The following is a 14,152-nucleotide window of genomic DNA, read 5'->3' on the forward strand; positions in this document are numbered from 1 at the left end:
ACTGCGTTCAGCACTCGGTTAGTGAGGTCTGATCGCGCTCTGACAGCGGCAGTGATGTCTAGCACTCATTGAAGTATATGCGTGAACCTATGAACCTTATTGTAAAGTTGCCACAAATTCAACACAAATAAGATGCTTGAACACATGTAAGATCCAGACAGGTGAAACAGAATATGTTTGTAGGTTAGATTCATAAAGTCTTCACTTGTTTCTGAAAGAATGATTTAGTGATTGATACATTTTAACAGTAAATTGTTGCCTCCTAGTGGCATAACAACGCAATCAATAGAGCCGTTATTTAAAGGGATAGTTCACCCAAAAATGAAAATGTGATGTTTATCTGCTTACCTCCAGCGCATCCAAGATGTAGATGACTTTGTTTCTTCAGTAGAACACAAATGATGATTTTTAACTCCAACCGTTGCCGTCTGTCAGTCTTATAATGTGGGTCAATGGGAACATCTTTTATAAGAGTAAATAAAACTTGCACAGACAAATCCAAATTAAACCCTGCGGCTCGTGACGACGCATTGATGTCCTAAGACACGAAACGATCGGTTTGTTTGAGGAAACTGAACATTATTTATATCATTTTTTACCTCTAATACACCACTATGTCCAACTGCGTTCATCACTCGCTTAGTGATGTCTGATCGCGCTCTGACGTCTCTGATGTCTCGTGCTTATACTTCAATGAGTGCAAGACATTACTTCCGTCATCAGAGCGCGATCAGACCTCACTAACCGAGTGCTGAACGCAGTTGGACATAGTGGTGTTTTGGAGGTAAAAAATGATATAAATACTGTTCAGTTTCTCGCACAAACCGATCGTTTCGTGTCTTAGGACATCAATGTGTCGTCACGAGCCGCAGGGTTTAATTTGGATTTGTTTTATTTACTCTTATAGTAGAAGTTCCCATCCACTCGCATTATTTGACTGACAGACGACAACAGTTGGAGTTAAAAATCATCATTTGTGTTCTACTGAAGAAACAAAGTCATCTACATCTTGGATGCGCTGGGGGTAAGCAGATAAACATCACATTTTCATTTTTGGGTGAACTATCCCTTTAATGTGTAAATAAAAGCCTAAATTAAATCAGTTCATCATGTGAAAGCAAATCGTGTCTCTTCAGAAAATTTGGACTAAACCGCTCAATTCATATGAATTAGTTTTACAATCTTTTTATGAACTTTTTGAAGCGTCAGAGTGGTAGATGCATAGCTGTCAATGGAGGGACAAAAATCGCTCAGATTTCATCAAAAATATCTTCATTTGTGTTCTGAAGATGAACGAAAGTCTTACGGGTGTGGAATGATGACAGAATTTTTATTTTTGGGTGAACTATCACTTTAAGCTCAATTTCTTAGTCCTCCTGACACATCTGGAGCTCAGTGATCTATGACATGTGCAACACTTACTGCCTCATTATTATTATTATTATTTTTATTATACACTTAATTTCTGCAGAGTATAATTGTTTTCCAGTAACTCTTGTTCGTCAGTGATGTGTCTGTGTTTTCTGTCCTTCAGTCTAACAGAGACACTCGTGGAGCTCATGAAGACAGAACGGGATGGGGACGTGCTGGAAGGTAAGACGCGCATCACATCCTGCCGCCTGACACGTGACCCATCTGTACACGCATTTGTCTCCTGTGAGCGCTTCTGATTGGCTGTCAGTTTCTGCGGGTCTCGTCCAAAATGAGCAGAGTTTCAGTACTCAATAGCTGACCAATTAGATGGTTTAACACTCATTTGAACACTGACAATATTGTTGGACTGACTCAAATAATTAAAGGCAGCCATTGATTTGATGGACGTTAAGCATCCGTACCTTCTAAGAAGCACGTGTGACTGTGATTCTTGAACTCTGACTAGTAGATCATGTATTTTTGCTGACAGGAATTAAGTGTTTAAAAGCCCTTGTGTGTGTAAAAGTGAGTTTTATGAATGGCTGTCATAACCCTGCAGCCCTGAGAGGAAGTTATCTGCTGTCATTTCCTCGTGTTTTAATGTGAACGTTGTGCTTGTGATGTCCTGTCCAGATTTATGGTGTCATATATTCTCACATGAACTCACTGACTCCGTTTGGCTCTGCCGTTTCCACACAAACCTAAACAGTGTTGGGGAAAGTTGCTTTTATAGTTGCTAATATTGTGTGACTTCCTAAAAAAGTAACTAGTTACATTACTTAGTTACTTTTTATGGAAAGTAATGTTAGTTTTGCTTTACTTAAATCTGATTACATAATGCACATTACTTGTAATGCATTACTAAAATAAATAAGTGTTTGCTTTCTTGGCATTTTTTTTGGGGGGGAGGTTTGATCATGACCGTCATGGATGGGAAAGAGATATTGTTTTATTACAGGAGATGTGATATCTCTGGCTCATAAATGCTTGAGTATAATCAGCTGTGCCGGATGTTTTAGTCTTAATTTGTGTTTATGTGTCCAAACCTCATCTGAGGGTCATGTGACTGAAGCGTGAGTGTTTCTGCCACGTCTCAAGGCCACATCTCGCCTTGACACTCTTACGATGTCTTTATCTAATCTGTGTTGTAAGTGTGGCAGGCAGTGAAGCGTGTGATGTGTGTTTGTTTCAGAGAGCCAGCGGGAGCCTGACCTCTACAGTCCGGTGTCTCCGCAGGACCAGCCCGTCTCCACGTACTTCGAGGAGAAGGTTCCCATCCCGGATGATGACGCGGCAAAGGTAGCTCACGCAGAGCGCTGTGGAGTAGAGGTCTTCACGGGTCCATTTCCATCCGAAACCCCGAGGTCCGACCCGAGTTTGGGTCTGATATTAGCAGCCTTAATGTGCTTTAACTGAATGGACCCGAGAAGACCTTATTATTTAAAACAAATGCATTAGTGGTGTCAAAATTGGCGTGTAAAAACTTTTTAGCGCAAATAATGCAGCATCCGTTGCATCCGTGCACAGAAAGATGTGCGCCAGTATTGAGTTCTCTTCCATGCTTGAACACAGAAATATGCAAAAATGCCCATTTTGTCGAGTTTCCTCATAAAAACAGTATTAAAAGAGTTAAATAACGTCTTAAATGAACTTAAAGAGTTCTGAGAAAATGAGACGCTCATCAGATCCGCGTCATTTTCGGCAGCGGCAGCTCTTAAAGTGACAGCAGCCTAATAAACCAGTTGCTGTGATGTCTGTCATTAGTGTTCATCAAAGAACAAAAATAACAGAGAAAATTGTAGCTTTAAAGGTGCAATATGTAAGATTTTTGCAGTAAAATATCCAAAAACCACTAGGCCAGAGTTATATATTTTGTTCACTTGAGTACTTGCAATATCTCAAATGTTTCCAACTGTTTGTAAATCGTGAGAAAATTGCGATTTTAACCAAGGCTTCGGGACGTGTGAGGAGTCGCCTGTCAATTGTGTCATACCAAAGACACTTTAATATTTACATGTTTTAATAGACAAGGGAACAACTGTTTTGATATATTTATAGACAGAAAACGAATTATTGTTATATAGCTCAACATGTTTAGTCTTTAAATTTTCTTGATTTTTTGCGAGTACCATGCTTTACCACGCCTCAGAGAAAAACACTATTTTGTGAAGTAGCTAACATAGCATAATCAGATGCAGCTTTATTTTTAGTTACAGTAATACAGCATTTTCTCCATCATACAATATGTTTTAAAATGAATCGCATGCCATTTATCAACACAATCATCCAGCATTTAATATGATATTGTAAAATCGATCTATCTTACTGCAGTGTGTAACAGTGTCTCACAGCAGCCGCCGAGCGAACGCACAGAGTAACGTTATAACATCATTTTCAACACTCTCAAATGTATCTAATATGATAAACAGAGCTGCGTTACCTCATACTCATGACCGGAAAAGCGGAAGCGACGCCGGCGACTGTGTCATAATAAAAGTCCCGCTGCTCGTGAGGCGTGTGTTGATCAATCGCTCCAGCTCCTCGTTCAGCTCCACAACACTCGCTCCTGCTCTGCTTCACACTACAGTAACGTTAATAATCGCATCCATGAACATGATTTCTTCCCGAGTCCAATCCCTATTCTTTTGCACTGTCCGTTGAGGTGAAGACCACATGTCCCAAGATTCTGCACTCAAACTTGGCGTCATCAAACTACGCCTTTGTTTTGAATAGGCCTCTAGCGGGCAGAAATCCTACATACTGCACCTTTTAATAATGATTAATCTATATGTAATTTATAATTTATGCAGTGAAGACTGTAAAGTCTTTATTCAATTTCCTACCTGTTAGACAGGCCACAGGTAAATATGACATCATTATAATGAGTTTATGTAAAGATTGTTTTAAGTTCACTTAAAATTAAAAGCTGTTATTTTTTAAAGCTTAATAAATGTACTCCATTTAAACATTAAACAGAGGGTGTAATAACTTCTTGATGGATTTATTCAAACATACATTAAATATTGATTGAAAAAAATGTAATATAGTGTATATATTTATCAACATGCTCCTCTCTAGAATTATTTTTCTAGATAACTATCAAGTTTATGGTCATTTAATGGTTTTCTGAAGCAAATATGATGTTGTTCTCCAGCTTGATGTCTTACCGCGGCTGAAACACTGATTGATCAATTATGAGACATGATTCATTTCAGTCAGTTCTTCTGTATCTTTCAACATACCTTCTGATGTTCATGCATGTCTATTTGGTCTTTGGTGCTTACTTGTGGTTTGTTCATCAAAATGAGAATCAATTCAGATGGATCAACTGATATTGTCAGCCCTAGTGTGAGTATGGCAGTATAGTTTCGTGAGAGTGAGGGATCTGTTATCAGTCACGTGTGTGTGGAGGGTGATGGGAAAGAACACAGTGCTTTGTTTATAATTGTAAATTCTTCCTCATGAATTAGTCTAAAAACATCATGAATCTTGATTTCCTCAAGCTCAAACAAGAGGAACAGACTGAAGAAACAAGTGGAAAAATAAAGACAAATGGGACACTCATCATGTGTTCTTCAGAGGGATACGGACATGACACAGCATGTGCTCGAGTAACATCAACATGTGACCTTGTTTAGGGATGGTTTGCCTGTATCAGGATAGTAGAGAAGTGAAAGCAAAGTACAGGGAGCGAGAGGAGTCAAACCCCTCATCTTTCCCTGTGTTTCCATCCAAAGCTGCGAATTTAACGTTTCATTGTGTTATATGTGCATGTCTTATCGGATGAAAAAATGATCTGCGTCAATTGAGCGCATAAAACATTTGTAGGATTTATGTGCATCTTGCCTTTTTCATCTAGTGTTTTTTTTATTTTTTATATGCAATATCCCAAAATTCGCATAAAAATAGTGTCACATGACATGTACAGCTCAAGAACGTTCTGGAGTCCAGATTGAGATGAATGTGAATGTTAATGGATCGCTGTGTTGACTCTCGTTGCTCTTCCTCTCTCTAGATGTTTAGCTTTCGTAAACTTTGGGCCTTCACTGGACCGGGTTTTCTGATGAGCATTGCGTATCTGGACCCTGGGAACATCGAGTCGGACCTTCAGTCTGGGGCTAAAGCAGGTTTTAAGGTGAGTCCAGATTTCATCTTATTTCATCTGAATAACACTGTGGTCATTTCTGATGTTGATGGCTTTGTTTGCACAGTTTTTATGTTAAGTTGCTGGTGTCAGAAGTCAGGAAAATCATGAAGAACTGAATGATCCTGATTCCAAATGATGAGATCCTCATTTTCTGTAGATCAGACGGTAGATCAAACAGAGGGTTCGATTCACAGGTCACTTGGAATAAGTGTCTGCCAAATGTCAGATCAACAGAACAAATCAGAAACATTTAGTACTTATTTCACAAGGTGTTTACACATTGTAGAGGTGGCATAAATGAAGTCAAATGATTGCTCCTAACTTAAAATACTAAACAAAAAATGTTGCAACACATTGTATTACTTCATACATTTATAAAAAAAAAAAATAATAATAATAATGTGTATCTTTAACTACACATTGTCATATGAAGAACTGCAGTCTGAAGTAAAATAACACAGGAACAGTTCCTGTTTCATCATTTACATGATTTAATTTGAGACTCAAGAGAATTACACCTTTAGCTCTGCTTTTCATCTGTTCCCTAGGAATCGAACCCTTGATCTTGGTGTTAACTGCAGCACATGACAAAACGTATATATAACTTACAGTTCAGTGTGAGTCAGATTAATTCAATAAATGCTCAATCTAATTTATGAAGGATTTGATTCACTAAAAAGAATCTATTCATAAGAGTCATTTGGCGGGGAGTCGGACTACACCATTCGCTGTAGATTCTCAATAGTGCAGGAAACACTTTCAGAGTATTTCAGGACATCATGTGATCAAAAATACATGTGTGAAAGAACTATTAAAGGAATCAAACGTCACAAGAATCATTCCATTACAGTATTGTTTTACTGAATGAAACCGGTTCTGAATAAGCCCTTTAACTACTATGTACTAACATTTAAATTAATCATTTGATACAGTGCACTTATCGTGTACATGCATGTTTTCACATTGTACTTATATTTATAAAATACCTGCATGTAATTACATCTGTAATCTATAATCATCTATAATTACACTGTATCCTCCACCTCAATAACAGCACAAGGGATTCAACATCAACACAATAAGCACATTCATTGTACCTAACATTTTTTTTTTTTTTTTTTTTGTAAGTACATAGTAGTTAAAGACACCTAATATATATTGTGACCAAATAGACCAACATAAAGCTGCTTGGTTTGAAAGTGAATCTGTGCAAGCTGTGATTCATACAGTGCTACACTATTGATTAAATATCACTAATGTGAAGCACACAAATTAAAAGAGTAGTAATTTCCTGATAATTTACCCCCATGTCATCCAACATGTTTATCTTTCTTAAGATGTTTATGTCTAATCTTAATAAATGAAGTTTTTTGAGGTTTTTCTCCATATAGTGGACTTCAATGGACTCCAAACGGGTTGAAGGTCCAAATGTCAGTTTCAGTGCAGCTTCAAAGAGCTCTACATGATCCCAGACGAGGAATAAGAGTCTTATCTAGAGAAACCATCGGCCATTTTCTAAAAAAAAAAAAAAAAAGTATATACTTTTTAACCACAAATACTCGTCTTGCACTGCTCTGTGATGTGCCACGCATGATGTAATCGCGTTGGAAAGGTCACGCGTGTTCAGTGCAAGCACAGAGATGTGCCCTACAGTCATGTGATCTTCATGAGGTGTGTGACGTGTGTGTGTGTCCATCCCTCAGCTGCTCTGGGTGCTGCTGGCCTCCACCATCATCGGGCTCCTGCTCCAGCGTCTGGCCGCTCGCCTCGGTGTCGTCACTGGGATGCACCTGGCCGAAGTCTGCAACCGCCATTACCCCACGGTACGTTCATCAACAAGACCAACAAACATGTGCTTCAAATGATTGCTTTCAGAAAAATCTGCTCTTCATGTGACTTTCATACTGCAATAATTGCTTAAAGGATTAGTTCACTTTCAAAAAAAAATTTCCTGATAATTTACTCATCCCCATGTCATCCAAGATGTTCATGTCTTTCTTTCTTCAGTCGAAAAGGTTTTTGATGAAAACTTTCCAGGATTATTTTCTCAATATAGTGGACTTCAGTGGAGCCCAAACTCTTTCAGACAGATTTATTGATGTAGAAGTGTGCTTTGTTTTTTTTTATGTAAGGATGTAGTGAAATAAATAAACAAATTAATAAATATCGGTTCTGTATATCGGTTATTGGGCACATGAACATGCAAATAATAGGTATCGGTTATATAAAATCGGTATCGGTTGATCTCTAATTTTTAACTGAAGCGATGTGGGAAGTCGTTCCTGTGGTGAAGTGTTTCCTGTTCCTGTGGTGTGCAGGTGCCGCGGATCATCCTGTGGCTCATGGTGGAGCTGGCCATCATCGGCTCTGACATGCAGGAGGTCATCGGCTGCGCCATCGCCCTCAATCTGCTGTCGGTCGGCAGGTACATCGTCATGATCAAACACTGTTCGACGGATCAGTCTGGAGGGCTGCAGCGAACATTTAGTCAATGCATTTTTAATGCAAATATATGTGGCACCAGATTCAATGTTGTTCTTTGCATGAAATATGCAAAGATCCACATGCAGAGATGATATATTTTACTGTTTTGAGTGGAAGTACAGTGTTTTCTAGATATAATGGCACATCTGTGGCAGATATGTGAAATATATTGCTGATATTATTCTGCACATTGTCCATTTACCCACACACTCTTAGTTTCATATCTATCACTATTATAAAGAGAGAATCAATTCGGTTGCATCATCATTGTGGACGTTTTGATATATTTTTGAACAAATTGACTTAAAGGGATAGTTCACCCAAAAATGAAAATTATCCCATGATTTACTCACCCTCAAGCCATCCTTGTTGTAAATCTGACGTATAATAATGAGCTCTTAACAACAGTCAGTTTTAATGAGGGTTTTAATGTCTGCTATTTGAGTTCATTCAGCATGTGTAGAAATGGAGTTTATTTATTAGAGCTGGTCTTGTGTTATTTTGCAGGATTCCTCTGTGGGCAGGAGTGTTGATAACCATCATCGACACTTTTGTGTTCCTGTTTTTGGACAAGTACGGTACGTCAGCACTAAAGCAGTGTGAGAATGAGAAGAGCGACCCGTGTCTTGGCTCTGATGTGAATATCTGGTTTGTTTTCGTCAGGTCTGAGGAAGCTGGAGGCATTCTTCGGGTTCCTCATCACCGTCATGGCTCTCAGCTTTGGTTTCGAGGTGCAGTAAAGCCCCAGCATGTTTTCTGTAGATCGGCTCTTTAAGCACAGCAGTGTTTTTTACAGTCTGTGGTTGTTTGCAGTATGTGCGTGTGGCTCCGGACCAGGGGGAGGTTCTGAAGGGCATGTTTCTGCCGTACTGCCAAGGCTGTGGACCCACGCAGCTGGAGCAGGCCGTCGGGATCGTGGGAGCCGTTATAATGCCTCATAACATCTATCTGCATTCTGCTCTCGTTAAGGTAAGTGAACTGCCTGATTAGATCACATATGTCGGTTTGGAAACATTCCAGGATTTTTCTCCATATAGTGGACTTCACTGGGGTTCAACGGGTTGAAGGTCCAAATGTCAGTTTCAGTGCAGCTTCAAAGAGCTCTACATGATCCCAGACGAGGAATAAGAGTCTTATCTAGAGAAACCATCGGCCATTTTCTTAAAAAAATTAAAAAATTATATACTTTCTAACCACAAATGCTCGTCTTGCACTGCAGCGATCTGCAACGCATTACGTAATCACGTTGAATCCCAGTGAAGTTCACTATATGGAGAAGAATCCTGGAATGTTTTCCTCAAAAACCTTTATTTCTTTTCGACTGAAGAAAGAAAGTCATGAACATCTTGAATGACATGGGAATGAGTAAATTATCAGGAAAATTTAAATTCAGAAGTAAACTAATACCTTTAAAGGCCCCAGTATACTGAATAATGAGCTGATGTGACGTAATTTCAATGAAAATCAGGCCAAATCTAAACATTTTTGTTCATTTCGGTTGTTCAAAATTTTCTGAAAAAGTAATACAATCGAGGTCAGACGCGGGTAAAAACATGAACACGCTGGAGAGATGCTTTATAGCAGAAACTGAAGTTTATTCTAAAAAGGGTCTTTATTATAAAGACAGTCCAACTATGCAGAAAACACATCATTTCATACTTATAATATACATACTTAAACATTTGTGTTATTTGGATTTTTCAAGCCAACTTACTGTAATGCTATTTAAACTTATTATTTTTCTGAGACCAACTCTAACTCCTCCTAGAGATTTAACTCTATAAACTCCAAACTCAGGTCAGACCTTCAGACTGTTGTTAACTCTGTTGCTATATCTTTTCTAACTGATCCGACTTATGGGTTTTCCTAATAAAAGCTGATTAAAACTGGAAAAACTGGAAAGACTTTCATTGAACTGCCTTGGCTGACCTGAACATTCCCTCCAACTGTCAAAATTCAAATTCAAACACACAGACTCATTCCTATTTCTGAGCCATTCAAACTCATTCAAACTCATTCTATCTATCTATCTATCTATCTATCTATCTATCAAACTAAATCTATATCTATCTATCAATCTATCTATCAACTAAATCTCTATCTATCTATCTATCAAACTAAATCTATCTATCTATGTGTCTATATATCAACTAAATCTCTATCTATCTATCTATCTATCTATCAAACTAAATCTATCTATCTATCAGATCACCCAAGCAACCACCTTGAACACCATGGCAACAGCACATCAACCACACAGAGCACCCTAGCAACCTCATAGCAATACCCTAGCAACCACCCAAAATACCTTAGCAACCATATAACAACACCTTAGCAACCACCCTGAGTACCCTAGCAACCGCATAGCAACACCTTAGCAACCACCCCGAGTACCCTAGCAACCGCATAGCAACACCATAGCAACCACCCAGAGTACCTTAGCAACTGCATAGCAACACCCTAGCAACCACCCCAAGAACCCTAGCAACCGCATAGCAACACCTTAGCAACCACCCCAAGTACCCTAGCAACCGCATAGCAACACCTTAGCAACCACCCAGAGTACCTTAGCAACCATATAGCAACACCCTAGAAACCGCATAGCAACACCTTAGCAACCACCCAGAGTACCTTAGCAACCGCATAGCAACACCTTAGCAACCACCTCAAGAACCCTAGCAACCGCAAAGCAACACCTTAGCAACCACCCAGAGTACCTTAGCAACTGCATAGGCAGCACCTTAGCAACCACCTTGAGTGCCCTAGTAACCACATAGCAACACCTTAGCAACCACCCAGAGTACCTTAGCAACCGCATAGCAACACTCTTGCATCCACCCCGAGTACCCTAGCAACCGCTTAGCAACCACCTAGAGTACCCTAGCAACACCATAGCAACCACCCTGAGTACCTTAGCAACCACTTAGCAACACCCTAGCAACCACCCCGAGTACCCTAGCAACCGCGTAGCAACACCTTAGCAACCACCTAGAGTACCCTAGCAACACCATAGCAACCACCCCGAGTACCTTAGCAACCGCATAGCAACACCTTAGCAACCACCCAAGTACCCTAGCAACTGCATAGCAACACCTTAGCAACCACCCCGAGTACCCTAGAAACTGCAGAGCAACACCTTAGCAACCACCTAGAGTACCCTAGCAACCGCATAGCAACACCATAGCAACCACCTCGAGTACCTTAGCAACCGCATAGCAACACCTTTGCAACCACCCCGAGTACCCTAGCAACCACATAACACCCTAGTAACCGCCTTGAGTACCCTGAATCTCTATCTATCTATCTATCTATCTATCTATCTATCTATCTATCTATCTATCTATCAAACTAAATCTATCAAAACTACTAAACTAAAACTTAAACTTTCAAACTTCAAAACTTTTAAAACTTTTCAAGCCAACTTAAAGTTTGTCTCGACAAACTTTTTTATCTAGTTACTGTAATTGTTTTCACACCTGCGCTGAATCCGTCTGATGTGTTTAATCGGACATTGGTGTTTTTTCTTTGCTTCAGTCACGAGACATCGATCGAGGCAACAAGAGAGAGGTGAAGGAGGCCAACAAGTACTACTTCATCGAGTCCACCATCGCACTCTTCGTCTCCTTCCTCATCAATGTTTTTGTGGTGTCCGTCTTCGCCGAGGCCTTTTACGGCAAGACAAACATGGAAGTGGTGAGCACTTTCATATCAGCTTCCTGTTAGAGATGTTTATTTTGGTTTGTTTGAGTGAGTGAGATCTTATATAGATGTATAATTGCGGTTCAGCTAAGCTCTTCATTGACTTGTTCCCTTCAGGGTCAGAAGTGTAATGAGAGCGGAAGTCCTCACAGTGAACTCTTCCCAGCCAACAACGAAACACTGGAAGTGGACATCTACAAAGGGGTATGACAGAAACGATCGTTTTACATTGAGTTCTTTGGAATAATTTCACAATGAATACAGTGGAGTCCAAAAGTGATGTCCGGAGGGGATATTTGTTTTTAATAAGCTTGATTAAACTAAAGTCAAGTTTATTTCTAGAGAACATTTAAAATAACAGAAGTTGACTGAAAGTGCTGTACATCCAAAATCATAAAATAAGCAACAACAAACAACTCTCAAACTGAAATAAATGTCACAGAATAAAAGTATGTTTTAAAGAGGGTGGTTCACTGTTTTTTTTCTAGGCTAGATTGTGTTTATGGGGCGCAGTTTAACATGTCTTAATGCTTCGTTTTTTAAAAACGCTGTATTTTTCATATATTTTACCTTTATTCCGAAATATGCAATGGGCTCAGATTGGTATTATGAGTGTATTATGATTCGCTGAATCGTCTGGTAACGCCACGCCTCTTTACCATTAGTTGTTACATGTGCTTCAGTGGAAATGTAAATAATGGCGTCTATATTGCCGTATCAAATTGAGCCTGAATCAGACCCAGATGAAGAGGGTCAAGCAGAACCTCTGCAAGCGCGGTTTTTAAAGGACGTTTATTTCCGTTTGTATTTGTGTCAAAGTGTTTAGATATGCTTGCTGTCACTTGTAAATGTTACTGCTGTTTGTTAGCTTTCAAGATACGGTTTATATAAAAATCAGTGAATGATATATGAACAAACCTTCAGAATAGGGCTGCACAATAATGGTTAAACTGATAATCACGATTATTTTGCTCAAAATCATAATCACAATTATTTATCTCAATTATTCCATCAAAAAGGGTAATGCAGTTATGGCCATTTTGCACGTTCTGTGCACGTTTGTGCCTGTAGGTGGCACACCGACTTGCGTTCATATTCTGGGCTCGTCTGCTTTTCTGTACATAGTATTGTTTATTAGTGTGGCGTTCACTAAGTTTGGTTTGTTAATAACACTGTTTTAGTAAATTAAGCCACGTTAAGCGTTTTCATGTTAAGCGTTTTCGAACGTCCCAGTGGCAATATGATACGATCAACTGATTAACATTATGAAAACTGGTAAAACTTTTGCGAACTTCAAAAGATAAAACAGTGAAACTCCTAATATTATTTCCAATAATGTTCATTTTCCAGATTGAATTATAGGTTGCAAAAGTGCATTTTGCAAACAGATCCGTGTTGCATTTGTTGAAATTCATCGCTGAAGGTTTGATCAAGGCAGATTTAGTCAAATAGTACAAGTGGCTTGTGAAGAAACAAAGACTGGCTGTATGACACTTTCATTGAAGCAAAATTTCGCTGTGGAGATCGCTGAACTCCAGCGCACATGTTTGTTTTCAGATCATCAGCGCTTCTTCTGCATTTAGAGGGAGCGCGTGCACAGAGTTGCCAGATTGTACAGATTAAAGGTGCCCTAGATTCAAAATTTGAATTTACCTTGGCATAGTTGAATAACAAGAGTTCAGTACATGGAAAAGACATACAGTGAGTTGCTTTCTCTTTCTTATGTAAATCTCATTTGTTTAAAAGACTTCCGGAAAACACGCCGATCTCAACATAACACCGACTGTTACGTAGCAGTTGGGATGTACGCCCCAATATTTGCATATGCCAGCCCATGTTCCCAACATTATAAAAGGCATTAGACAAGGGCAGCCAGTATTAACGTCTGGATCTGTGCACAGCTGAATCATCAGACTAGGTAAGCAAGAACAACAGCGAAAATGGCAGATGGAGCAATAATAACTGACATGATCCATGATAGCATGATATTTTTAGTGATATTTGTAAATTGTCTTTCTAAATGTTTCATTAGCATGTTGCTTAATGTACTGTTAAATGGGGTTAAAGTTACTATCGTTTCTTACTGTATTCACGGAGACAAGAGCCGTCGCTATTTTCATTTTTAAACACTTGCAGTCTGTATAATTCATAAACACAACTTCATTCTTTATAAATCTCTCCAACAGTGTAGCATTAGCCATTAGCCACGGAGCACAGCCTCAAACTCATAGAGAATCAAATATAAACATCAAAATAAATACTTTACTCACATAATTCGAAGCATGCATACAGCATGCATGACGAACATCTTGTAAAGATCCATTTGAGGGTTATATTAGCTGTGTGAACTTTGTAAATGTGCTGTAATATAATCGAGAGCTCGTGTGGCAGGGAGCAGGCGAATTAAAG

The 14,152-nt window shown here is 39.1% G+C and overlaps 1 protein-coding gene across 1 annotated transcript in view; it reads left to right on the top strand.

Moving 5' to 3' along the window:
* The window catches only part of LOC125256476 (natural resistance-associated macrophage protein 2-like), a 31,631-nt gene that overhangs the window by 9,320 nt on the left and 8,159 nt on the right, over positions 1–14,152 (top strand). Inside the window, exons 3-12 of the mRNA XM_048172518.1 lie at positions 1,535–1,593; positions 2,606–2,712; positions 5,429–5,548; positions 7,264–7,383; positions 7,879–7,985; positions 8,552–8,622; positions 8,708–8,775; positions 8,858–9,013; positions 11,579–11,737; positions 11,861–11,947. Of these exons, the coding sequence (XP_048028475.1) occupies positions 1,560–1,593; positions 2,606–2,712; positions 5,429–5,548; positions 7,264–7,383; positions 7,879–7,985; positions 8,552–8,622; positions 8,708–8,775; positions 8,858–9,013; positions 11,579–11,737; positions 11,861–11,947 (1,029 nt within the window). The 5' untranslated portion in view covers positions 1,535–1,559. The remainder of the gene's footprint in view (positions 1–1,534; positions 1,594–2,605; positions 2,713–5,428; positions 5,549–7,263; positions 7,384–7,878; positions 7,986–8,551; positions 8,623–8,707; positions 8,776–8,857; positions 9,014–11,578; positions 11,738–11,860; positions 11,948–14,152) is intronic.

Source organism: Megalobrama amblycephala, linkage group LG21 (assembly GCF_018812025.1).
Source record: "Megalobrama amblycephala isolate DHTTF-2021 linkage group LG21, ASM1881202v1, whole genome shotgun sequence".
In the NCBI taxonomy this organism is placed as follows: Eukaryota; Metazoa; Chordata; class Actinopteri; order Cypriniformes; family Xenocyprididae; genus Megalobrama; species Megalobrama amblycephala.